Source organism: Bufo gargarizans, chromosome 2, assembly GCF_014858855.1.
Source record: "Bufo gargarizans isolate SCDJY-AF-19 chromosome 2, ASM1485885v1, whole genome shotgun sequence".
Classification (NCBI taxonomy): Eukaryota; Metazoa; Chordata; class Amphibia; order Anura; family Bufonidae; genus Bufo; species Bufo gargarizans.
Window position 1 is genome coordinate 695,929,355 of NC_058081.1, and position 25,175 is coordinate 695,954,529.

The 25,175-nt window shown below is 40.9% G+C and overlaps 1 protein-coding gene across 6 annotated transcripts in view; it reads left to right on the top strand.

The window, feature by feature from the left end:
* Nucleotides 1-25,175, top strand: part of LOC122927020 (serine/threonine-protein kinase SBK1-like) — a 106,901-nt gene that overhangs the window by 60,498 nt on the left and 21,228 nt on the right. For 5 of the 6 annotated variants that reach the window (XM_044278565.1, XM_044278563.1, XM_044278564.1 and 2 more), the window contains one exon: nt 24,413-24,625. In XM_044278565.1, the coding sequence (XP_044134500.1) occupies nt 24,469-24,625 (157 nt within the window). In that variant the 5' untranslated portion in view covers nt 24,413-24,468. Of the gene's footprint in view, nt 1-13,422; nt 13,439-24,412; nt 24,626-25,175 lie in introns of those variants that run through there. The other variant, XM_044278566.1, reaches the window with a different exon arrangement.

Sequence of the window (25,175 nt, forward strand, 5' to 3'; positions counted from 1 at the left end):
CAGACCCATTCATTTATATGGGGCCTGCGTTGCGTGAAAAATACAGAATATAGAACATGCTGCGATTTTCACGCAACGCACAAGTGATGCGTGAAAATCACCGCTCATGTGCACAGCCCCTTTGAAGTGAATGGGTCCGGATTCAGTGCGGTTGCAATGCGTTCACCTCACGCATTGCACCCGCACGGAATTCTCGCCCATGTGAAAGGGGCCTTAGGGTTTTTCCCCAAAAATCGGCTGGTTGTTCATATACAGAAATAAATGCTTGATTTTGTGATGCAGAACTTGTCAGCAAGCTCTATGAAACTCGTTCCTCACACTCTATCCTTTCTAATTATATCACCATACTCTCCCTATACTCTTGCTATGATATCTAGTTTGCTATTTCGCATCTGTAATTGCTTTTTGCATGTATGGTGTTCTGAGAAGAAGGACCTGACAGAATATTTCCCCCTGATTGGCTAATCAGGCTGTCTGTCAACCTCTGAGCCAATCATTGCAAGATCCCCCTCCCCCAGTGTCATGCGATCCTGTGATCCTTTATCTTCCTGTTTTCTGCACCAATGTTATGTTATGCAATTGGGTGTGGACCCACCTCACCACTGACTGGCTGTACTCTGGAGGGGCATGACTAAGCAACTACCTGGTCTTCACTAGAGCCTCTGATGGTAAGGATTGGCTTGGGCCGTTAGGGTAGTTGCCAGGTGCCACTCCAGAGAAGTCCCTGAGTCAGTGGCAGCTGACCAGGGGGTCAGAGATACCAGTGCAAGCACCAAGGGGAAGTACGTGGTCAGGGCAGGCAGAGATCAAGCAAGGTCTGTAAACGAAGTCCAAGGTCAGAGGCAGGCGGCAAACAAGCAAGGTTTGCAAACGAAGTCCGAGGTCAGAGGCAGGCGGCAAACAAGGTCCGTAAACAAAGTCTGAGGTCAGAGGCAGGCAGCAAACAGGCAAAATCCGACAATTCTAAAAGTAGGGTCCAGTACACAGCAAAGCAGAACTTGAAAAACGCCTTCACACTTGGAACTAGGCAAGCTAGTGACCATGAGTTGCTCAGGCATCTCCCTGTGGTAGGAAGCTCCTTTAAATACTTCCTGCAATCCAGCCAAAGGCTGGGGGTATAGAGGGTCTGTATGAGCTGCCTCACAAGTGAGAGACACACCCATGCAAGCCCGAACAACAGTATATCTGTGAAGGTTCTCATTTATCCAGGTCATGGTATATCTGTAAAGAATAAATCAAGGCAACTGGACTTACTGTAGATTTCTTGAAAACGTTTCACTCATTCTTCCAACGAGCTTTCTCAATTCTGAGTGACTGTAGAAGAATTCAATAATTAATTCCCAGAGAATTCTTGTACAGTCACTCACAATTGAGAAAGCTCGTTGGAAGAACGAGTGAAATGTTTTCAAGAAATCTACAGTAAGTCCAGTTGCCTTGATTTATTCTTTACAGATATAACAACACTATAGGTCTCCAGCAGGAAGTAAACTCTGGCATGGAGCACAGATGCAACAGTTAAGTTACCTGCTGCCCGCGCTTGTCAGCACGGTGCATGGCATCAGGAGGGAAAGAGGGAGCCTGGCACTGGCCGCTGGGCTAACATTTTCATTGCAAAATGTGTTTGGCAAACATATTTTTGTTAAATTCGTAATGAATCTGATTGATTTAGAATCAATTCGCTTATATATATATATATATATATATATATATAACCTTTTTAGAAGCTTATGATGGTGGAATCCTTCTCCTGGTAAAGACTTACATATACAATTCCTTGAACTGGTATTCCCTGTATGCTGTTGTATTTCTCAAAATCTAAATTAAAGGCATCAGAAATGTTAAAGGGAATGTCCCATTAGAAAACAACATATTGTTTAAATCAATGTTTTATGCTAAACAGATTTTTTATGATTTTTATTTTTATTTTCCATGTCCTATCTATAAAAAAAAATATAATAATTTTCATGCATTTTCACACTGGTCACTACTAATGGCGTAACTAGAGTGTTATGGGCCCCAGTGCAAACTTTGGATAGGGCCCCCCCTCCCATTTTTACAAAGAGGCGGCAGATTTTCTTTACACTAAGGGCTCTTTCACACGAGCAGATGCCGTGCGGGTAATCCGCTGCATGAAAGAGAACAAAGCCCAGCTCCGGACAGCAGAGACACGGAGCATTAACATGATTGATAATGCTCTTTGCCTCTCTGTGATCTTTTTACTACAAAATCACAGTGAGATAAAGTTGTGATTTTGTAGTAAAAAGATCACAGAGAGGCACAGAGCATTATCAATCATGTTAATGCTCCGTGTCTCTGCTGTCCGGAACGGGGTTTGGCTCTCTTTCACGCAGCGGATTAGCCACACGGCATCCGCTCGTGTTATAGAGCCCTAAGCCTAATGCATGGCTACACTCACCCAGTCCTAAAAAAATCTGGTCTTACCTCATCCAGGGTGTCGCTGGCGTGATGTCCACTGGATCCAGAACAAGGTCCCTGTGGTCATAGAGGAAAAAAAGAATAATCACATAAGGAAGGGATGGTGACTGCCCCTGTGAAATCACCAGCAAGGGGCACTGTGCTGGCCTGTAAGACTGAGCCATGCAAATGTATAGCAGGGTAATCTAGGACATTTCCCATAAATGCTACCACGCAGTACTAATGCCCACATTGTGGCCCCTCACAGTACTAATGCCCACCTTGTGGCCCCTCACAGTAATTAAGCCCACATTGTGGTCCCTTCAAAATAGTTATGTCCTCCTTGTGTCCCCTCACTGTAGTTATGCCCAGATAAGTCCCTCCCTCACAGTAGTTATGCCCAGAAATGTGCCTCCTTCACAGTAGTTATGCCCAGATATGTGCCTCCTTCACAGTAGTTATGCCCAGAAATGTGCCTCCCTCACAGTAGTTATGCCCAGAAATGTGCCTCCTCACAGTAGTTATGCCAGATTATGTTCCTCCTCACAGTAGTTATGCCAGATATGTTCCCCTCACAGTGGTTATGCCAAATATGTGCCCCCTCACAGTGGTTATGCCAGATATGTGCCCCTCACAGTAGTTATGCCAGATATGTGCCTCTCACAGTAGTTATGCCAGATATGTGCCCCCTCACAGCGGTTATACGAGATACAGTACAGACCAAAAGTTTGGACACACCTTCTCATTCAAAGAGTTTTCTTTATTTTCATGACTATGAAAATTGTAGATTCACACTGAAAACTATGAATTAACACATGTGGGATTATATACATAACAAAAAAGTGTGAAACAACTGAAAATATGTCATATTCTAGGTTCTTCAAAGTAGCCACCTTTTGCTTTGATTACTGCTTTGCACACTCTTGGCATTCTCTTGATGAGCTTCAAGAGGTAGTCACCTGAAATGGTTTTCACTTCACAGGTGTGCCCTGTCAGGTTTAATAAGTGGGATTTCTTGCCTTATAAATGGGGTTGGGACCATCAGTTGCGTTGTGGAGAAATCAGGTGGATACACAGCTGATAGTCCTACTGAATAGACTGTTAGAATTTGTATTATGGCAAGAAAAAAGCAGCTAAGTAAAGAAAAACGAGTGGCCATCATTACTTTAAGAAATGAAGGTCAGTCAGTCTGAAAAATTGGGAAAACTTTGAAAGTGTCCCCAAGTGCAGTCACAAAAACCATCAAGCACTACAAAGAAACTGGCTCACATGCGGACCGCCCCAGGAAAGGAAGACCAAGAGTCACCTCTGCTGCGGAGGATAAGTTCATCCGAGTCACCAGCCTCAGAAATCGCAGGTTAACAGCAGCTCAGATTAGAGACCAGGTCAATGCCACACAGAGTTACAGCAGCAGACACATCTCTAGAACAACTGTTAAGAGGAGACTGTGTAAATCAGGCCTTCATGGTAGAATATCTGCTAGGAAACCACTGCTAAGGACAGGCAACAAGCAGAAGAGACTTGTTTGGGCTAAAGAACACAAGGAGTGGACATTAGACCAGTGGAAATCTGTGCTTTGGTCTGATGAGTCCAAATTTGAGATCTTTGGTTCCAACCACCGTGTCTTTGTGCGAAGCGGAAAAGGTGAACGGATGGACTCTACATGCCTGGTTCCCACCGTGAAGCATGGAGGAGGAGGTGTGATGGTGTGGGGGTGCTTTGCTGGTGACACTGTTGAGGATTTATTCAAAATTAAAGGCATACTGAACCAGCATGGCTACCACAGCATCTTGCAGCGGCATGCTATTCCATCCGGTTTGCGTTTAGTTGGACCATCATTTATTTTTCAACAGGACAATGACCCCAAACACACCTCCAGGCTGTGTAAGGGCTATTTGACCATGAAGGAGAGTGATGGGGTGCTGCGCCAGATGACCTGGCCTCCACAGTCACTGGACCTGAACCCAATCGAGATGGTTTGGGGTGAGCTGGACCGCAGAGTGAAGGCAAAAGGGCCAACAAGTGCTAAGCATCTCTGGGAACTCCTTCAAGACTGTTGGAAGACCATTTCAGGTGACTACCTCTTGAAGCTCATCAAGAGAATGCCAAGAGTGTGCAAAGCAGTAATCAAAGCAAAAGGTGGCTACTTTGAAGAACCTAGAATATGACATATTTTCAGTTGTTTCACACTTTTTTGTTATGTATATAATTCCACATGTGTTAATTCATAGTTTTGATGCCTTCAGTGTGAATCTACAATTTTCATAGTCATGAAAATAAAGAAAACTCTTTGAATGAGAAGGTGTGTCCAAACTTTTGGTCTGTACTGTATGTGCCCCCTCCCTGTAGTTATGCCAGATTATGTGCCCCCTCACAGCGGTTATGCTAGATATGTGCCCCCTCACAGTGGGTATGGCCAGATATGTGCCTCCCTCACAGTAGTTATGCCAGATTTGTGCCCCCTCACAGTAGTTATGCCAGATATGTGTCCCCTCACAGTAGTTATTCCAGATTAGGCTGCCCCCTCAGTAAAGATGCCCATTTTTTTGCCCCCTCACTCTAGATGTTGCCCCCCTTTTGCCTCCGGTCTGCAGCTTTATGTAAAAAAAAAACCACATACTTACCCTCTTCCCTGATGACACTCTCCCACACTCACATCGTGCTGCTTGCTGTGCTGGAGGCCGATTCCTGGGTTTTCAGCGCTCCTCTTACAGCCAGCAGTGCGATGTGCGGCCAGCAGGGGGAGAGCTTAAGCTCAGAAGAACAGTGAAGCAGGGAGCGGAGATGGCTCCCTGCTTCACTCTGGACACAGCCCGGCAGTGACAAGAACTGCCGGGTGAGTGCGCCCCATGGGCCATAGACACACCAGACATTAAATGGGTTTTCCCAATACAGACAATGGGGGCATTGGGGGGATATGCCCCCATTGTCTAATACGTGCGGTTTCCACCTTTGGGACACGCACCTACGCCAAGAACGGAGCAGGGAGAGTGGTGGCTGGAGGAACCCAGGTTTACCAGGATCCGGCCACCGCCAAGCGCTCTCACTATACAAGTGAATAGGAACGCACAGCGTTTGCGCGGCCACCACTCCCCTTTATTTCTATGGGGGCGTCGGAAATAGCCGAACCAGCGCTCAGTTGTTTTTGGCGGCCCAACAGAAATGAATGGAGGGTGGCTGCGCATGCGCAATGCGCCCTCCATAACTTTTGGGGCCCCGTTCTTAGTGTCTTAGAGGTGGGACCCGCACCTATTAGACAATGGGGGCATATCCTAGCGTTATGGCCCCATTGTCTGAGATGGGAAAACCCCTTTAATTGATTCTTTGGGAGAGTGTTCTAGGCATGCTCTGAGACCTGTGCATGCTCTGAGACTTGTGATTTAAACAGTAGGTTATTTTCTGATGACACAGTCCCTTTAACTCTAATTTGCATTTTTAAAGGGAATGTGTCATCAGAAAATGACCTATTGTTTAAATCACATTTTTATGTTAAACAAATTGTTAAAGAATTTTTGGTGATATTTTTAATTTTCCATGTCAATGTCTATCTAAAAAAAAAGGCAAAGAAAAGCAGTTTTTGTACTGGCCATTAAGCCTAATAATAGGTACCACTTCTTTCTCACTACAGATCCCATTACTGCAGTTATCTGCTTATCATTACTTGTAGGATTAGAATGAGAGGTATCACAGGATGCAATCTGGATGGAAAAACTTAAAGGCTATGTACACCTTTGAAGGAAATTTTTGTTTATGATTGTATTTTACTCATTTTGGCCTTTATAAAAAATATTGAGCCATTCTGTCACAAAGGGTTATCTGTTTTTCTGGCTGTGTAACTGGTAAAAATCACTGAAATAAACAATATGTCCCTGGGGATGACTAAACAACAAATCACTGAAATGTATTAATTTCCCCTTAAAACTTTACCTTTATTTGTTCTATTAAAAATCTCCCACATACAAATATATCAGATTACAACAAAGATGATTCCACCTTGGGACTTCTTAAACATAGAAATGTAAATATTGATGCTTTGCCACCATGTGGCTACTCACGGTACAGTTGATAACAGAACAATTGATAATTGATCATGAAGAGTGGGACCAAAATGATATCAGGATCTCTCCTTGGTGGTGAGCAAATAAAGAACTCTGTTGCCTTATATCCAGGAGAAAGATCCAGTAATTCCGCTTTTAGACAGTTGGGGAGCTATGCTTACCCTGCCTAAAAGCGGACTACTTGCCCTGAAAGGGGCGGCCCCACTTATCGGTGGCTGTACCCTAATCTGTAATTCCCTTCCTAATTGATTCCCAAACAGAGAACAGCTGCCTAAATGTCTTAGATGTATAATTAAACAGTTCAAATAGGAAGTAAAAAAATCTGATTATATGGAAAATGGATACTTCTCCAAAGGTGAAAGTAATGGAAGAAAAAGAAGTCCCAGGTGATATGTAATAGTAAACAATTTGTCCTCCAGTGGTATAAAATAGGTTCATCAGGGAACCAATTCACATATGCACAATGGCATTTAAATATGTGGTGCCAGGGGATGAATGGCTTGTGGAAGTTTTATATCTGTCAAGGCTGGGTTTAAATATCCCTCCTTACCGCCAAAGCTCCAATCAGAGTCGGCGTCTACCAAACAGCAATGAGCCTGCGCCCATGTAATTTGGCAGGTGTCACAGTGTATGACGTCACGCGCCTCACACATAACCCGGAAGCGCCGGCCGCGTCATTCCCCTAATGCGCGCACGCGGCCAATGTTGTGGGCAGTTCAGGTAGTAATTTACAGGTTTGGACGTCAATGCACCCTGCATGTACTACGCAGGCGCTGGTGATGTCAGTACTTACACGCGCAAATGCGTCCAGGGAGTATGGGCTTTATAAAAAGAGATATATATATATACCAGTGTGCTTGCGCTGTTGGTGCATTTGAGTAGATGACATCAGTGGCGCTATTATGAATTAGAACCAAATTCCCAAGATGAAAGGGATTAGGTTCTGTATATAACATGAAGGAATAATAAATATCTCCACTATAGTTGTCTCTGATTGTCTGTAACTTCAAGACTAATGTCAAAGAATTTTGGTAAGCTAGTGTATATTATATCGGCCCATCAAATACTAAACTTGTATAATATTTGGAGGTGAGTATGGGCATATGTAATAGTAGGTGGAATTAAAAACACTGCTCCCCCCCCCCTTTCTTTCCCCCAATTAATTTAACTCACAATTTTTGGTGCCAGGTTTGGGGATGGTAGGTGAGATATATTCTTTTTAATGCCACCTACTATTACATATGCCCATACTCACCTCCAAATATTATACTAGTTTAGTATTTGATGGGCACATATAATATACACTAGCTTACCGAAATTCTTTGACATTAGTCTTGAAGTTAAAGACAATCAGAGACAACTACAGTGGAGAGATGTATTATTCCTTCATGTTATATACAGAACTTAATCCTTTTCATCTTGGGAATTTGGTTCTAATTCAAAATAGCGCCACTGATGTCATCTACTCAAATGCAGCAACGGCGCAAGCGCACTGGTATATATATATCTCTCTTTTTATAAAGCCTATACTCCCTGGGCGCATGCACGCGTGTAAGTACTGACATCACCAGCGCCTGTGCAGTACATGCGGGTTGCATTGACGTAAAATCCTGTAAATTACTATCGGAACTACCCACAACATTGGGCGCGTGTGCGCATTAGGGGAATGACGTGGTTACGTGTGAGGCGCGGTGACATCATACACTGTGACGCCTGCCAAATTACGTGGGCACAAGCGCATTGCTGTTTGGTAGACGCCGACTCTGATTGGAGCTTTGGAGGTAAGGAGGGATATTTAAACCCAGCCTTGACAGATATAAAACTGCTGCAAGCCATTCATCTCCTGGCACCACATTATTTGAATGCCATTGTGCATATGTGAATTGGTTCCCTGATGAACATATTTCATACCACTGGGGAAACGCATCTGGGTGATTTGTTTACTATTACATATCACCTGGAACTTCTTTTTCTTCCATTACTTTCACCTTTGGAGAAGTATCCATTTTCCATATGATCCTATGTTTTGTCTTCCTATTTGAACTGTTTAATTATACATCTAAGACATTTAGGCAGTTGTTCTCTGTTTGAGAATTAATTAGGAAGGGAATTACAGATTAGGGTACAGCCACCGATAAGTGGGGCCGCCCTTTTTTGGGGCGACTACTCCACTTTTAGGCATAGATTGATAGGGACAGCTCCCCAACTGCCTAAAAGCGGAATTACTGGATCTTTCTCCTGGATATAAGGCAACAGAGTTCTTTATTGTCTCACCACCAAGGAGAGATCCTGATATCATTTTGGTCCCACTCTTCATGATCAATTATCAATTGTTCCGTTATCAACTGTACCGTGAGTAGCCACATGGTGGCAAAGCATCAATATTTACATTTCTATGTTTAAGAAGTCGCAAGGTGGAATCATCTTTGTTGTAATCTGATATATTTGTATGTGGGAGATTTTTAAAAGAACAAATAAAGGTAAAGTTTTAAGGGAAAATTAATACATTTCAGTGATTTGCTGTGTGACTGGTACTTTCACTTTTACTTTGTGCCAGTCATCTAATAAACCTGATCTCTAAACTACTGAGAGGTCATAAACACTTATTTAAGCCACATTTGTATCAGTAAGATAAGAACTGTGCTATAATGAGGGTTTATAATGTGAGAGAGCAGAGATAAGGAGTCCATCTGCTCTCCAGGTGATGGAAAGGACAGAACATCCACAGCCAGCTAGTAGAGCATCTCAGCTCTGTACAGAAAAAAGGATTAATAAAGACCAATTGAAAAAAAGATTTTTAGTTCAAAATAAGTACAATGCAATAATAATAAAAATCCCCCAAAGGTGTGCATAGCCTTTAAACACTGAATGCAATTTCAGACAAAACTGATTAAACCTGCATGCAAAACCATCATTTTTTCCCCTAAACAGACCCTAACTCATACCGTATCGCTTGTGTGAAAGAGTCCTAATTGATAAAAAAAAACAATACATGTTACCGGTAGTTGTCTGTGGTCTTTACCCTTATGGGGAAATTGTAACAATTGCTCCTAATATTCACTTTCCCCTGATGTAATGTTGCAATTGACACGTGAGTTGACTTAGGAGTCCTAAAGTCATAAAAACAAAATAATACATAAAGTATGCACAGATCAGCCAGTGACAGGTGTAAAGAATAATACTGATTATCTCATTACCATCACACCTCTCAGTTGGTAATACTGTATGCAGATGTAGAAGCTGCAAACATGACAGTCAATAGAGCAGTGCACCACAGCAGTCTAAGCTATTTCCCTAGTGCACCTGTTTTCAGCTTTATCCGTGTCTTAGGCAAAAGGTGAACAATCAGTTCTTGATTTGTTGGAAGCAAGAAATATGGGTAGGTGTGAGAATCTGAACAAGGGCAAAAACTGTGATGGCTAGATGAGTCAAAGGGTATACCTAACATACAATTGTTAGTGCCTATCAAATGTCGTACAAGGAAGGACCACTGGTGGACTGGCAACAAGGTTATGGGCTCCTGAGGCTCAATGATACACATGTGGAGAGAAGACTAGCCTGTCTTCTCTCTACAGAAGGTCCCACAGAAAGTTGAAGGGGTTGTCCCACAATGAATTACTACATTTTTGTTAGATCGCATCAAACATCACAATTTTTCAATTGTAATCATAAAAAAATTGCTGCTGCGTCTCTGTACTGCTATTAAAAACATCATATAGTTCCCCCTGCTGTTTTTAATATTCCTTTTCAGGATATCCACTTAATATGCTTGCTTAAAGGGGTTATCTGCCTTTTTCAGACTGATGATCTATCATTTGGATAGGTCATCATTATCTGATCAGTGGGGGTCTGACACCTAGAATCACTGATGATCAGCTGTTTGAGAAGGCAGTGGCGCTCGCAGTAGTGCCACAGTCTTCTCACTGCCTGTTAGCCAGTCATGTCATGATCATAGGTCACGTGGCCTAGGTGCAGCTCAGCCCTACTGAAGTGAATGGGTGGTAAACCGTAGTAAGCCGAAGTCAGGGCATGCAAAGTTCCTGCAATCCAAAGTCAGTCTGAGGGTCAGCTCAGCTCAGAGTCAGTACAGAGATCAGGCAGAGGTCAGGCCAGGCAGTGAAGGATCAAATCCAGGGTCAGGCAGGAGTCAGTACACGGGAGAGTCAAGCAAGACAAGTAGGGCACTTTTGCAGGAAACTAGAAAACCTATTGCTCAGGATCCTCTAATAGGCTGGGAAAGACTTAGGTGGGCATGCACTGTCTCTCTAAGAGCCATAGAAACTCCCTTATGGGCAGAGAGGGTTAGAGGCAGATGAGACACAGGCCTTAGCCTGCATTGACTAGCTGATGTGGAACTTTGCAGTGGCTGTGTCTGCCGATAGGAAGCAGAGGGACATTGGACTACCAAGGGACTGGAACAACAGGATAGGCAAGTGTTCTGGCAGCCGTACCTGCTGGGAAGTGAGATGAAGGCAGTTACAGACCGCCAATGTAACAATGCTTGTACATATTGACAAGAATAGCCCTTTCTATTTATGGGAGTGAGAAAAATGCACATGGAAGACATCTATATTATGCAGATTCGTTGTCTGCAGACCAAAATGTGGATATGTCTGTGTACATGAAGCCTAAAAGAAAAAATATAGACGTAAAAACCCATGAATGACAAATGAAGACAGGGCTGCCCACTGACCGGGATCACAGTTAAATCTCCAGACGTATTGCTGCTTCTGTCTGTTGCTTTCTATTTATATTCCAGCATAGAGTAGGGAGAATTAAAAAGGACACCATCAGATAGAAATGATAAATTCTGAATACTCCAGAAAGCCATCCAAATAAGGAACCAACAGTATATTAATGACCATTTGCTGAGATTAATTTGGGGGAGACTTTTGCAGCCTGTCAACACCAAATGGTAGCCGTCTGAGCTGAATGAATTGCCACCCTAAAGAACTGTTGGGAAGACAGACGCATGGCTGCAAGATAATTTACAGTTAAGAATGTAAATTAAAACTCTTTCTGAGCCTGTTGCTTCAAAAGATTCAGTTGAATTCTTTCTACAAGAAACCTGTTTGGAGGAGAAGAACTAAACTCCAGATGATACCCCAACTTATAATGAGAAGAATTCACAAATGTTTTTCAAAGTTTTATCAAGTTTTGAAGAAACCTGGTTAGTCAACAATCCACCTGGGGGTAATGTCATTTTTGAGGTCCCTTATTTCTGGAATTTCACCATCATAATTTTTTTTTACTCTAACAGCAAGGAGACTGGATGGACCTGTGTGTTTTTTAACCTGATTATCTATGTAACTATGTAGTATGAGGGCTTGTACAAGCTTGGGCTGTCCCACATCTTCGATTGTTCATTTCCTCTTCTTTCTTCTTACCTATCATATCTTAATCAGTATCAAATCCTCATCAGAATCCACTTCTTCCTGTACTTATTCTTTGTCGTCGGAAACATTGGTTAGACCTATTCTATCCACAGAGGTAATAGGTGAATCATTTCTGCTCTTAATATTTCTGCTTCAGTTTTTTTTTTTTTATGAAGATGGAGATCCCTCAGATACAGCATAATCTAAGCCCAAATACTATGGGGCGTAATATATGTGTAAAAATGTTAGCTTCTTTTTACAAATGGCAGATTCATCGGTGTGAACCTAAAGGATCAATTTTCTATGTCTTGCTTTTAAAAAGCAATCCCAACCTTCCACATGGAAAACTGATTGTCTTCCACATGGAAAAGTGAGCGGCACTAAGGGGTCATTTCTACTTTGAGGGGGCATATCTGCTGTGAAGGGGCATAACTACTGTGAGGGAGCATTAAGGGGGCATATCTACCATGAGGGGGCACTATGGTAGCATAACGACTGGGAGGAGACACTAAGTTGACATATCTATGATGAAGGGAGCATATCTATAGTGAGGAGGCACTAAGAGAGCAAATTTACTGTGAGGGGCACGAAACGAGCATAACTACTGTGAGGGGGCATAGCTAATGTTTGGGAGCACTAAGACAGCATAACTACTGTGAGTAGGTACTGCACTGGGCCTACCAATGTTTTAATATGGCCCTGGTGGCATCAGAGTAGCGTTGGGACAGTAATGTTTGAAGTCGCAATAGTTTGGAGAAACTGATTAATAAAAAGGTTGAATGAGAGCAACAATAGGAGTTTTTTCTACAGTATAAAAGATTGGATTATGGAAATGTTGCAGAGCAAGTGGCATGAGCATGCAAATGACTGAATATAGACAGGAAAGGATAACTTGAACATAACCCAAAAACAGCGAGAATGGTGCCCAGGAGTTTAACTTAATCATTGTCAACCTCCCCAATCCACTCTAGTTAGCCTCTAGAAATGACCACTATTAATAACATTCCCAACTATGCAAACCTCTTCACGCTCTACACAATTATAATGCAAAAAAAAATAAAAAATAAATGCTGTATTAAGCATACATACAGATATAGTTTCGAAATATTGGTTCAGCAATTTAGTGACCTAGTTAACAAAACTCTCCCTACATCCTGAATCCCAGTTCTAAAGAAAAAAGTCATGGAGTATTAAATATGTAGAGATTTTAGTCACTTCTTTACGCTATATAATATTTTCACTTTTAGTCTTTTGGGACCGAAATGATGACAAATCGTAATTATTGCAAGAAGATCTGAGAAGTCATGGTGATCTTCCAATTTTAAATGAAGATAATGCAATGTTAAAAATAGAGTTGACACTATCTCCACATACGGAGCCGATCACAGCCGCATGTGCTCGGGAGCCAGGTTTGAGAGGGAGGCTGGCTAATTAGTTAAGTAATGGATTTGTGTAGAACTCAGGGCACTGATATCTGCTTAAAGAGAACCTGACACTATGACAGACTTATTAAAATGAGGGCTTCGGCGTGATAAGCTAATAAGAGACGTGTGGAGCTTACCATGCAGCGCAGATCAGTGAGCAAGGACCGTGAGTAAACCCACATGTTGAATCGCTATGCTATATAGTGTTTCTATTACAGTAAACCCTCTGCGTTCTCTGACTTATACATGAATTGAGTCTCATGGAGAGTGCTGTTACACATTAGACTCAATTCATCACTCCATTGGAGTTGTATATTGGCCACCTGGTAGAACTACGGCGTTATACGTGTAGGGTGCTAGTATTATGTATTCTAGCAACACTTGGCGGTATATCCTTATGCTTACATCCACCAGCTGGGAGAAATGATACGTAAACGAAAGTGGATGTCTAGCCATAGACAATGCAAACTGGAGCAGCTGATTGTTCTCAGCAAGCTACATCAACACAGAGATTCCCCTACAGGGAAATATAGTATTACAAAGCAGCCGTCCATATGAGGAGTATATATAATTCTTAAAATGTTGTGGGTGGCTGCAGTGGTGGAGATATGTTGTGCTGCACTGTGGTATTTGGTGCTGTTAGGAGAAAGAGGTACCGCATGGTGGTATCTGGTTAGTGCTGCTGGGGCAATATGGGCACTACACTGTGATATGGAGGTAATATGGCTGTTGCTTGGTAGTGGTTGTTTGCTGGAGAGAATTCGACATCTTCAAGGATGAGACCGGGTAAAAAGAAATGTAAGAAGCCTTGTGGTAAAGCAGACCTAGGAATTCCCATTGTCTATGGACAGGCAGTAATGTAACATCGTGCAGCAGTATGACATTATATCATGGTGCAACAAATCCAAATCCCGTAATAAGACTATAGAAAAAATGTAATTGCTACATTAAGAAATGAAAGCACATAAATAAAATGTACGTAGATAAACAATAATAAACAATAACAATAAATAAACAAGCAATTTGTAAATAATTTCTATTAAATGAAAGTCCTCAAAATTAATAAACAGTTTAAACACATTTGGAACCTTCATGCAAGAAAAATACCTGCACAAAAAACATAATGATCAAGTTGTTTTATCAGTTGGCATCAACAGCCTTTAAAATAATCCTTTATGAAGTGAGCTGTAATTTTGTACAGTGCTGCCCATAATTATTCATACCCCTGACAAATTTTGACTTAAAGTTACTTTTATAATAAGATAATAAGACGATGTACAAGAGGCATTATTGTGGGGGGAAAAAAAATTCTCAGCTTTTATTTACATTTGAGCAAAAAATACAAGATGTTCCGCACTGTGGAAAATCTCAGAGGACGTGGTCGGAAGCCAAAAGTGACACCTGTGCTGGCCAGGAGGATAGTTAGAGAGGTGAAAAAAAATCCAAGGATCACCACCAAGGCCATCCTGGTGAATCTGGGCTCTGCTGGTGGCAATGTCTCAAGGCAGACAATCCAACAGACACAGACCAAGGAGGACGCCACGTCTCCAGATAAGGCACACAAAAGCTCGCTTGGCCTTTGCAAAAGCTCATCTGGACAAAAAAGAAGACCTCTGGTCTTCTGTGTTATGGTCACATGAAACAAAATTTGAATTGTTTGGTCAAAATGATGTTTCCTTCATTTGGCGTAAAAAAGGAGAAGCCTTCAACCCAAAGAACACCATCCCCACTGTCAAACATGGTGGTGGGAACCTAATGCTTTGGGGGTGTTTTTCAGCCAATGGACCAGGGAACCTAATCACAGTAAACGGCACCATGAAAAAAGAGCAATACATGAGGATTCTCAATGACAACATCAGGCAGTCTGCAGAGAAACTTGGCCTTGCGCACCAGTGGACATTTCAGCATGACAATTACCCAAAACACACAGCAAAAGTGGTGAAGAAATGGTTAGCAGACAACAACATTAACGTTTTGGAGTGGCCCAGCCAGAGTCCAGACTTGAATCCAATTGAGAATCTGTGGAGGGAGCTAAAGATCAGGGTGATGGCAAGAAGACCCTCCAACCTGAAAGATTTGGAGCTCATTGCTAAAGATGAATGGGCAAAAATACCTGTGGAGACATGCAAAAAGCTGGTCTGCAATTATAGGAAGATTTGACTGCTGTAATAGCCAATAAAGGCTTTTCTATTGAGAAGGGTATGAATAATTTTGGACTGGACATTTTTTGCTCAAATGTAAATAAAAGCTGAAATTTTTTTTTTTTTTTTTTTTTCCACAATGATGCCTCTTGTACATCGTCTTATTATCTTTTGGGAGACACCTATGTCATTTCCTGTCAAAAATTTCCTTGCTGGTTGAATAAAAGTAACTTTAAGTCCAAATTTGCCAGGGGTATGAATAATTATGGGCAGCACTGTATGTATTTTGTCTGTAATGTATTTATTTCACCTTTATTACTCCTATCTTCTGTTCTGGTCTGCGGTCACATGACCATGTCTATGGAGCTCTCACTTATTTCCTGTGATTTTATGTCCATGGGTGGGGCAGTGATAGGGGAGTGTCTATGTAACTAGCTGGGTGGGAGGAGCTATAAATGAGCTGGGCATTGTTAGGGACAGTGATAGGGCAGTGTCTATGTAACTAGCTGGGTGGGAGGAGCTATAAACTAGCTGGGCATTGTTAGGGGCTGAAGATGTGGCAGAGTAGGGAGAAGTACATCATGGGTTTGGTTGGATACAGGAACAGGAAGTGCTACATACAGGATGGAAACAAACCGGAGGGACTGGTTTACATCGTGAAAATAAGTCAGGAGGGTCCAAATTGAAAAAAAAAAGCAGGGGAAAGATGTACATGAGGAAAGCAACTACATGAGCAGATCTGTTAAAACCTTAGTACTGTAATCCAGGAAAAGCTCTTTAAGGTAAATGGTGCATAAAAAAACTATAAAAAACACTGCGCTCAAAATGCTTTTACATACATTTCATAATGAACAAAAAAAATTATATAAATGAAAAAAAAAAAAATTTAAAAAAAAAAAAATATATATATGGTCCCTCAAGATACAATGGCCTTCAGATACAATATTTTCAACATACAATGGTCTTTTCTGACCCATCATAAAATAGCTGTATTAGTTGTTAGTTAGCAGCCATCCCTAACTGCTATATGTAGGGACTTGTTTTATCTCTTAGTTATCTGTTTATTTTTCTTAACCCCTTCAGGACACAGCCTTATTTCACCGTAAGGACCAGGCCATTTTTTGCAAATCCGACCAGTGTCACTTTAAGTGCTGATAACTTTGACCATTCTGAGATTGTTTTTTCGTCACATATTGTACTTCATGACACTGGTAAAATGAAGTAAAAAAAATTCATTTTTATTTATAAAAAATACAAAATTTACCAGAAATTTGTAAAAAATTGCTAATTTCTCTACTTCTATAATACATAGTAATACCTCCAAAAATTTTTATTACTTTACATTCACCATATGTCTACTTCATGTTTGGTTCATTTTGGGAATGATATTTTATTTTTTGGGGATGTTACAAGGCTTAGACGTTTAGAAGCAAATCTTGAAATTTTTCTGAAATTTTTAAAAACCCAATTTTTAGGGACCAGTTCAGGTCTGAAGTCACTTTGCGATGCTTACATAATAGAAACCACCCAAAAATGACCCCGTTCTATAAACTACACCCCTCAAGGTATTTAAAACTGATTTTACAAACTTTGTTAACCCTTTAGATGTCCCACAAGAATTAATGGAAAATAGAGATACAATTTCAAAATGTCACTTTTTTTGGCAGATTTTCATTTTAATATTTTTTTTCCAGTTACAAAGCAAGTGTAACAGCCAAACCAAACTCAATATTTATGGCCCTGATTCTGTAGTTTACAGAAACACCCCATATGTGGTCGTAAACCGCTGTACGGGCACACGGCAGGGCGCAGAAGGAAAGGAATGCCATACGGTTTTTAGAAGGCAGTTTTGCTGGACTGTTTTTTTTGACACCATGTCCCATTTGAAGCCCCCCTGATGCACCCCTAGAGTAGAAACTCCATAAAATTGACCCCATCTAAGAAACTACATCCCTCAAGGTATTCAAAACTGATTTTTACAAACGTTGCTAACCCTTTAGATGTTCCACAAGAATTAATGGAAAATAGAGATACAATTTCAAAATTTCACTTTTTGGGCACATTTTCCATTTTAATAATTTTTGTCCAGTTACAAAGCAAGGGTTAACAGCCAAACCAAACTCAATATTTATGGCTCTGATTCTGTAGTTTACAGAAACACCCCATATGTGGTCGTAAACCACTGTACGGGCACACGGCAGGGTGCAGAAGGAAAGGAATGCCATACGGTTTTTGGAAGGCAGGTTTTGCTGGACTGTTTTTTTTTACACCATGTCCCATTTGAAGCCCCCCTGATGCACCCCTAGAGTAAAAAACTCCAAAAAAGTGACCCCATTTTAGAAATTACGGGATAGGGTGGCAGTATTATTGGTACTAGTTTAGGGTACATATGATTTTTGGTTGCTCTATATTACACTTTTTGTGAGGCAAGGTAACAAGAAATAGCTGTTTTGGCACCGTTTTTATTTTTTTGTTATTTACAACATTCATCTAACAGGTTAGATAATGTGATATTTTTATAGACCAGGTTGTCACGGATGCGGCGATACCTAATATGTTTACTTCTTTTTTATTTATGTAAGTTTTACACAATGATTTCTTTTTTGAAATAAAAAAAATATATGTTTTAGTGTTTCCATAGTCTGAGAGACATAATTTTTTCCGTTTTTGGGCAATTACCTTGGGTAGGGTATGATTTTTGCGGGATGAGATGATGTTTTATTGGCAATATTTTGGGGTGCGTTTGACTTTTTGATCTCTTGCTATTACACTTTTTGTGATGTAAGGTGACAAAAAATGGTTTATTTAGCACAGTTTTTATTTAAAATTTTTACGGTGTTCATCTGAGGGGGTAGGTCATGTGATATTTGTATAGAGACGGTCGATACGGACGCGGCGATACCTAATATGTATACTTTTTTTATTTATGTAAGTTTTACACAATAATATCATTTTTGAAACAAAAAAAATAATGTTTTAGTGTCTCCATATTCTGAGAGCCATAATTTTTTCAGTTTTTGGGCGATTATCTTAGGTAGGGTCTCATTTTTTGCGGGATGAGATGACGGTTTGATTGGCACTATTTTGGGGGTGCATATGACTTTTTGATCACTTGCTATTACACTTTTAGTGATGTAAGGTGACAAAAAATTGTTTATTTAGCACAGTTTTAATTTTTTATTTTTTATGGTGTTCATCTGAGGGGTTAGGTTATGTGATATTTTAATAGAGCCGGTCGATACGGACGCGGTGATATCTAATATGTAAACTTTTTATTTATTTATGTAAGTTTTACACAATAACAGCTTTTTTAAAACAAAAAAAATGATGTTTTAGTGTCTCCATATTCTGAGCCATAGGTTTTTTTTATTTTTTGGCCGATTGTCTCAGGTAGGGGCTAATTTTTTGCGGGATGAGGTGACGGTTAGATTGGTACTATTTTGGTGGGAAAACGCCTTTTTGATCGCTTGCTGTTTCACTTTTTGTGATGTAAGGTGACAAAAAATGGTTTATTTAGCACAGTTTTTATTTTTTACGGTGTTCATCTGAGGGGTTAGGTCATGTGATATGGTTATAGAGCCGGTTGATACGGATGCTGCGATACCTAATTAGTATACTTTTTTTCCCCCTATTTTTTACAATTTTTTTTACCTTTATTTGGGGAAAATGACGTTTTTGTTTATTTTTACTTGAAACTTTTAATATTGGGGGGGGGGACTTTATTTTTTCAACTTTTTTTTCACTTAATTTTTTGTCCCACTTTGGGATTTGAACTTTTGGGGGTCTAGTCCTTTACAATGCATTCCAATACTTCTGTATTGGAATGCATTGGCTGTATGAGTAATACTGTGTGTATTACTCATACAGCTTCCGGCCCGTGAGATCCAGGGGGCTGGATCTCACAGGCTCGTCACCGGAAGGCAGCGAGATGCCTTCCTTAGGCATCGCGCTGCCTTCCATGCCATCGGGTCCCCCCTACAGCCGCATGGGGACTCGATGGCACCGCCGCCAGCTGCCATAAACCGCAGGTAAAGCCGCAAACCGCAGGTCTGAATTGCCGACACGGGGGGCCACGGGACCCCCCCTTGCATTTAGCCAAGATGCCTGCTCAACGATTTGTGTCCTTAAGTACCAGGACATCAGGGAGTACCGGTACTTCCTGTGTCCTGAAGAGGTTAAATTTTTATATTCTTTTATCTTGGATGACATTTTGGTGACTTTGGAACTAATTACCGTACTCAAGTTTCAATGGTTTCAACATACCATGATATATATAACTAAAAAAAACAAGTAAAAACACGGCCTCTGTTTACAATAAATGATACACCCTTAAAATCACAGAAAAGAGTCTGACCTACTGATAAATGTTAAAATAAGTATGGCCTTTTCTGTGATTTTAAAAAGATTTGTATGTACACCCATAGTTGTGCCTCTTGATATCGTTGAAGAAGGAAGGGAAGAGTCAGTGGGCCACTTGTCTCCTCCTAGCTTATAAGGAGCAACATAGTATTGCAGCAAACTTTCATGTATGGAAAGGTGGTGAGGGGAAGTGGCAGCAACCAGAGTAGAGTTATTTCTGAAGTCTGCCAAGCTATCTCTGGGGATTTAGCTAGCTCAGCTGCCTAGCTCTCTTGTGGTTTTGGTGCATTCCTACTGTAAGAGGAGTGATTCTGCGTAGCACCTCTTACAAAATAGTGCACTTGAACTGACCCTTTGTGTTTGCACTTGAACTTTGGAAATGCCAGTGAAATTAACTTGACACTTAAGTTGTGTTCCAAAGTTATGTTCTGTTCCTTGTTGTTAATGTGCCTGTTAAATATTTTATGTTTCACACTCTAATTGTGGGCATGGTGGCCTGGAAATGGCCTATGGTCATGTGGGTCTTCACAGATGCGTTGCACCACTTTGGCTTTGTACCTAAGTGGAGCTAAGTGTAGTGATGTGTGCATGGGGAGATCCCATCAGGTGCATGAGCATTGGGATTGATCCTACTGCCATAAACCAGAGGAGACCTCTGAACAGTTTTGCCTGCTAGAATTTGTTGCTGCAAAAGCAACGAGAAGAAGTCCCTGCAAGTGGTTGCAGAAAACTTCCCGGGTGTTCCTGAATCAAGGCAGAGAGGTAACCATGCACCCCAGAGTAACACTATGACCAGAGACTGAGGCACTGCCAGGCCAAGGAGTTCCTGCATAAACTTGTACCATGAGTTGCTGTGGGAGTGTAACAGAGAGGTACTGACAGATTGTTTTCCCATTCGAGACTGTAGCCATCAGTTGTGTGCCATTACTTGTAACCACCAAACAGGACTGCCAAGTTGTATGCCATTACTTGCAAACACCAAGATCTGTGCGCAATTGTGACAGTAACCTCCAAGCTATACTGTTACTTTGAACTCTACTGTATTTGTTACAATGGCTACACTATCCTTGAGTGGGGTACTGAGTCAGGGTCATAGGCATCAAACATCCTCATACACCCACAGATCTGTCTATCCTTAACTTTACTCATGGCTGAACATATCCTAATAAGTGTGTCACTAGATGTCCAATTTTTCAAAACATGTTTGAGATAGGGTCACGAGATCTCTGTCTGATACAGTGCCTTGCAAATGTATTCACCCCCTTGACTTTAAAAATGTTTTTTTTTAATTCAAACAACAAATATAACTAAATAACAGAAAAAGTCAATGTGCATAACTATTCACCCCCCTAAAGTCAATACTTTGTAGAGCCACCTTTTACGGCAATCACAGCTCTAAGTCACTTTGGATAAGTCTCTATGAGTTTGCCACATCTTACCACTGGGATTTTTGCCCATTCCTCCTTGCAAAACTGCTCCAGCTCCTTCAAGTTGGATGGTTGCGCTTGTGACCAGCAATCTAAGTCTGACCACAGATTTTCTATTGGATTGAGATCTGCGCTTTCACTAGGACATTCCAACACATTTACATGTTTCCGCTTAAACCACTCAAGTGTTGCTTTAGTCGTGTGTTTGGGGTCATTGTGCTGCTGGAAGGTGAACCTCCGTCCTGGCCTCAAATCACGCACGGAGTGGGACAGGTTTTGCTCAAGAATATCCCTGTATTTAGCACCATCCATCTTTCCCTCAACTTTGACCAGTTTTCCAGTCCCGGGATGGTGTTCTTTGGGTGATGTGATGTGTTGGGTTTGTGCCAGGCATAGCGTTTTCTTTGATGGCCGGAAAGTTAAATTTTAATCTCATCAGACCAGAGCACCTTCCTCCATACATTTTGGGAGTCTCCCACATGCCTTTTCGCAAACACATGCCAATTTTCTGTTTTCTATTTCTAAACAATAGTTTTATTTATATATTTTTCTCATTTCACTTCACCGACTTAGACTATTGTGTTCTGATCCATCACATAAAATTCAGATTAACAAATCAATGAACTTAAGGCTGTAATGTAACAAAATACGAAAAAAGTCAAGGGGGTGAATACTTTTGCAAGGCACTGTCGGTGTATATACGAGGGCACTCGTGGTTGTGATGTGAATTGCAGCCATTTAAGAGTTTGCTTGTGTCACAATATTGTATATAGTCGCAATATTGTTTAGAGTTGGTTTCATAAGAAATTAGATTTCTTATCCAAGTTAGAACTAAGGTAAAGGTGGACACATATGCATGTGAATGCATGAGGAATAACACTATATCTGCCCATTATATGACTTGTACCCTGCATTTTTCACCTGTTTTCCCTTCTGCAGTTATCTCTCTAGTTGTAAGTTATTATTGAACAAATTGGCAGAAACTAGCTGCTATGATGTCTACCATACACAGCACACAGAGAACACAAGATTATGTTGCCTTATCTCTCTGTGGTAAGACCTTGGAAACAACAGCAGCATGAAGGACATTATACAGCAGTACTGAGCAGTGTAGCTGTGAATCCAGAATGAAGCAACATTTCTGTGTGTCTCTCTGCCTCTCCGTGCTTACATTTTCTTACGGACAAGGGATCTTTCTCACCCAACATAAACTTCCCTTGATGGCCAACTGTAAGCAGGGTCTGAAAATCAAACTATCCCTATGTAATATGAGTATTTCCGCACTACTATAAGAGGGAGGGAGTCACCTGGTTACCCCTGCAGAAAAATCTGTTAAAATACCCGATTTCTACTTGATTTCATCACATATAATATATCCTAATGTCTCTCCATATATTTCCATGGTTGTGCAGTCAATGGCATGACCCACAATATCTGACAGACATGGCCTTGTGTGACCTTGTTCTGGTCTCACATGGTCTCAAGTTATTTCAGCCAGTTTCTTCCAAAATAATTCAACGGCCTACCTCTTACCTCATTTGCATGGAAGCGAGGATATGTATAGCAGCCCAATAGAAATCTTGTTAACTACCTTATATTTGTCCTCCCTAAAATCTTGTGTTTCTAAGCTGATATTGTGCAAAGAGGTATCTCCAAGAAGAAGAGAACTGTCTCACTAGGGCCATCTTTTGGAAGTGGCTTGCCCGACTTTTTAACAAGCCTTGGGACAAGACAAGGGAAAATGGCCAAGTATCCATCCACAGACAGCTGTGACGAGGGACCTTCATTAGTACAGAGCAGGATGCTGGCTGATTGAGATGCCTTGGATGCAGCTTGGAGGGGGAGGGGGGGGGGCACTGGCTCCCCTTAAGGAAAACAGCTGTGTATGGAGACTTAGTGAAAATGCTCCATAGGAAAATAATATGCAAAGTGGCACAGAGAACAGAGGAATGGAGAACTGTCTCTCTAGTGCCATCTGTACTGGGGACACTGGCTCTCCTTAAGCTGAGGATTCATGGTTTTCACACAGATATTGTGCTAAGGACAGCTTTCTTAAGGATGTCCTAATGTATATTGCTATACCTGGTCTAAAACGTGACATCAGATACTTCTCATTTAATAGTATGTGATACCCCTCCCTGTTCTGATCTCCATTGTGTAAATTCAATTTCTTCTTATAAATTGTTTAACTTTGAATATGTCTTGCTTCAACAAAACATAGGTAACTTACAGATTAAGGATGCCCCTACAATCAGGTCTCATACCGCTTCAGCAGTATAATAATTAGGGATGCCATCATACAATCTCATTGATTCCACAGAGGAGTTCAGAAAAGGATTAAAGGTCATTTTAGATGAGGTCTTATTAGCAAATTAACACATGCTCCCAAGTCCTCTCCAGATTGCAACATCTTATTCTTTACTTAACATTAATGAGATTTTCAGTGTTAGGTAGAGGAAGTAAAATAAAATGTTATTTATTCACCTGATAAATCTCCCACAGCTTTAGCGCCGCAGCTCCCCATTGGCATTTGTTTACTCAGCCAGCCTTGACATGCCCATTTACCCACATGACTACTGCAGCCAATCACTGGCTTTAGAAGTGTATGCACACAACCATGTGCTATCTGTTTGTGGTTAGCACACAGACCCATTAATTTCTATCGAGTAATGCACACCTCCATATTTTTTGCGGATCCATGTGGCCGTTCCACAAATTAAAGAACATGTCCTATTCTGGTCCATAGCCATTTCTATTGATGGTGAACCTATCCTCAATGATCAATGGGAGTCTAACTCTCGGGACCCCCACGATCAACTGTTTAAAGATTTGTGGTTGTGGCCTCTTCCTAGGCCAGTGATGCCATATTAATCAGTCATATGGCCTAGGCACAGCTCAGTCCCATTTAAGTGAAGGGGACTGACCTGCAATACCAACTGGACGGTGCTGTGTCTGGTTAGTCACGAGGAGGCGGTGGAGCTCATCGGAGTGCCGCTGCCTCTTCAAACAGCTGATTGGCAGGGGTGTCGGAAGTTGGACTCCCACCGATTATATACTGATGACCTATCCTGAGGACAGGTCATCAGTATTAAACACTCTTTATGTCTGCCATACAATTACCGTATGCTACAATCATAGACTGTCACTTTGGATTAAGAAATCTATCAAACTTATAAAACTGTTACTGACTGAAATCTCAACCTTTTTTAATAGACAAAACCAACGTGTCAACACACAAGACTCAGTCCCGAGACCATAACATAGATGAAATGGATGAAAATGAAAATGAGGAGATCCTGAAAGAAATGATGAATCTAACTTCAAAAAGGATGCCACATATAAAACTAAAAGACCAATACAATATTATCAAGAGACTGGGTGCTGGTACTTATGGATCTGTTCTACTTGCTGAACATAAATTACAAGGTAAGATATACTTATAAATTAAGAAAGGTTTGTTCAAGTCATCGTTGTAACCACTAAAAGATGTACAACTGAGATTTGTACATACACAATTAATATTGACTAAATGTTTATATAATAAACCTACAACCTCTTAGTAAACCAACGCAAGATACTGAAAATATTAACAAAGTCAATCTTCACTGATTGTAAAAAGTATCAGATTGATTCAATATCAGTTAGAAAATCCTACTCAAAAACCATGAATGGTAGTTATTACTAATGACATACTATAGATAAGTACAACACAATTATCCATGAGGTGTATGGAGGATAATGAATCCTAACCCTTATAAGTCAAAAGCAAACATCTGAAACAATAGCCCAAATCGAACATTTTTTTTGTAATACATAAAAAAACTATATACTTACATGTTCAGCCTTGGAAGAAGGGATGCAAATGAGCTCTTAACAAGACTGGCCTCTAATGTCACCAGATGTAAGGCAGCTATCCTATAAGTCAATGTTCGGCCCTTTAAATAGGCCCTGAGACATGACTTAGATAATAACTAAG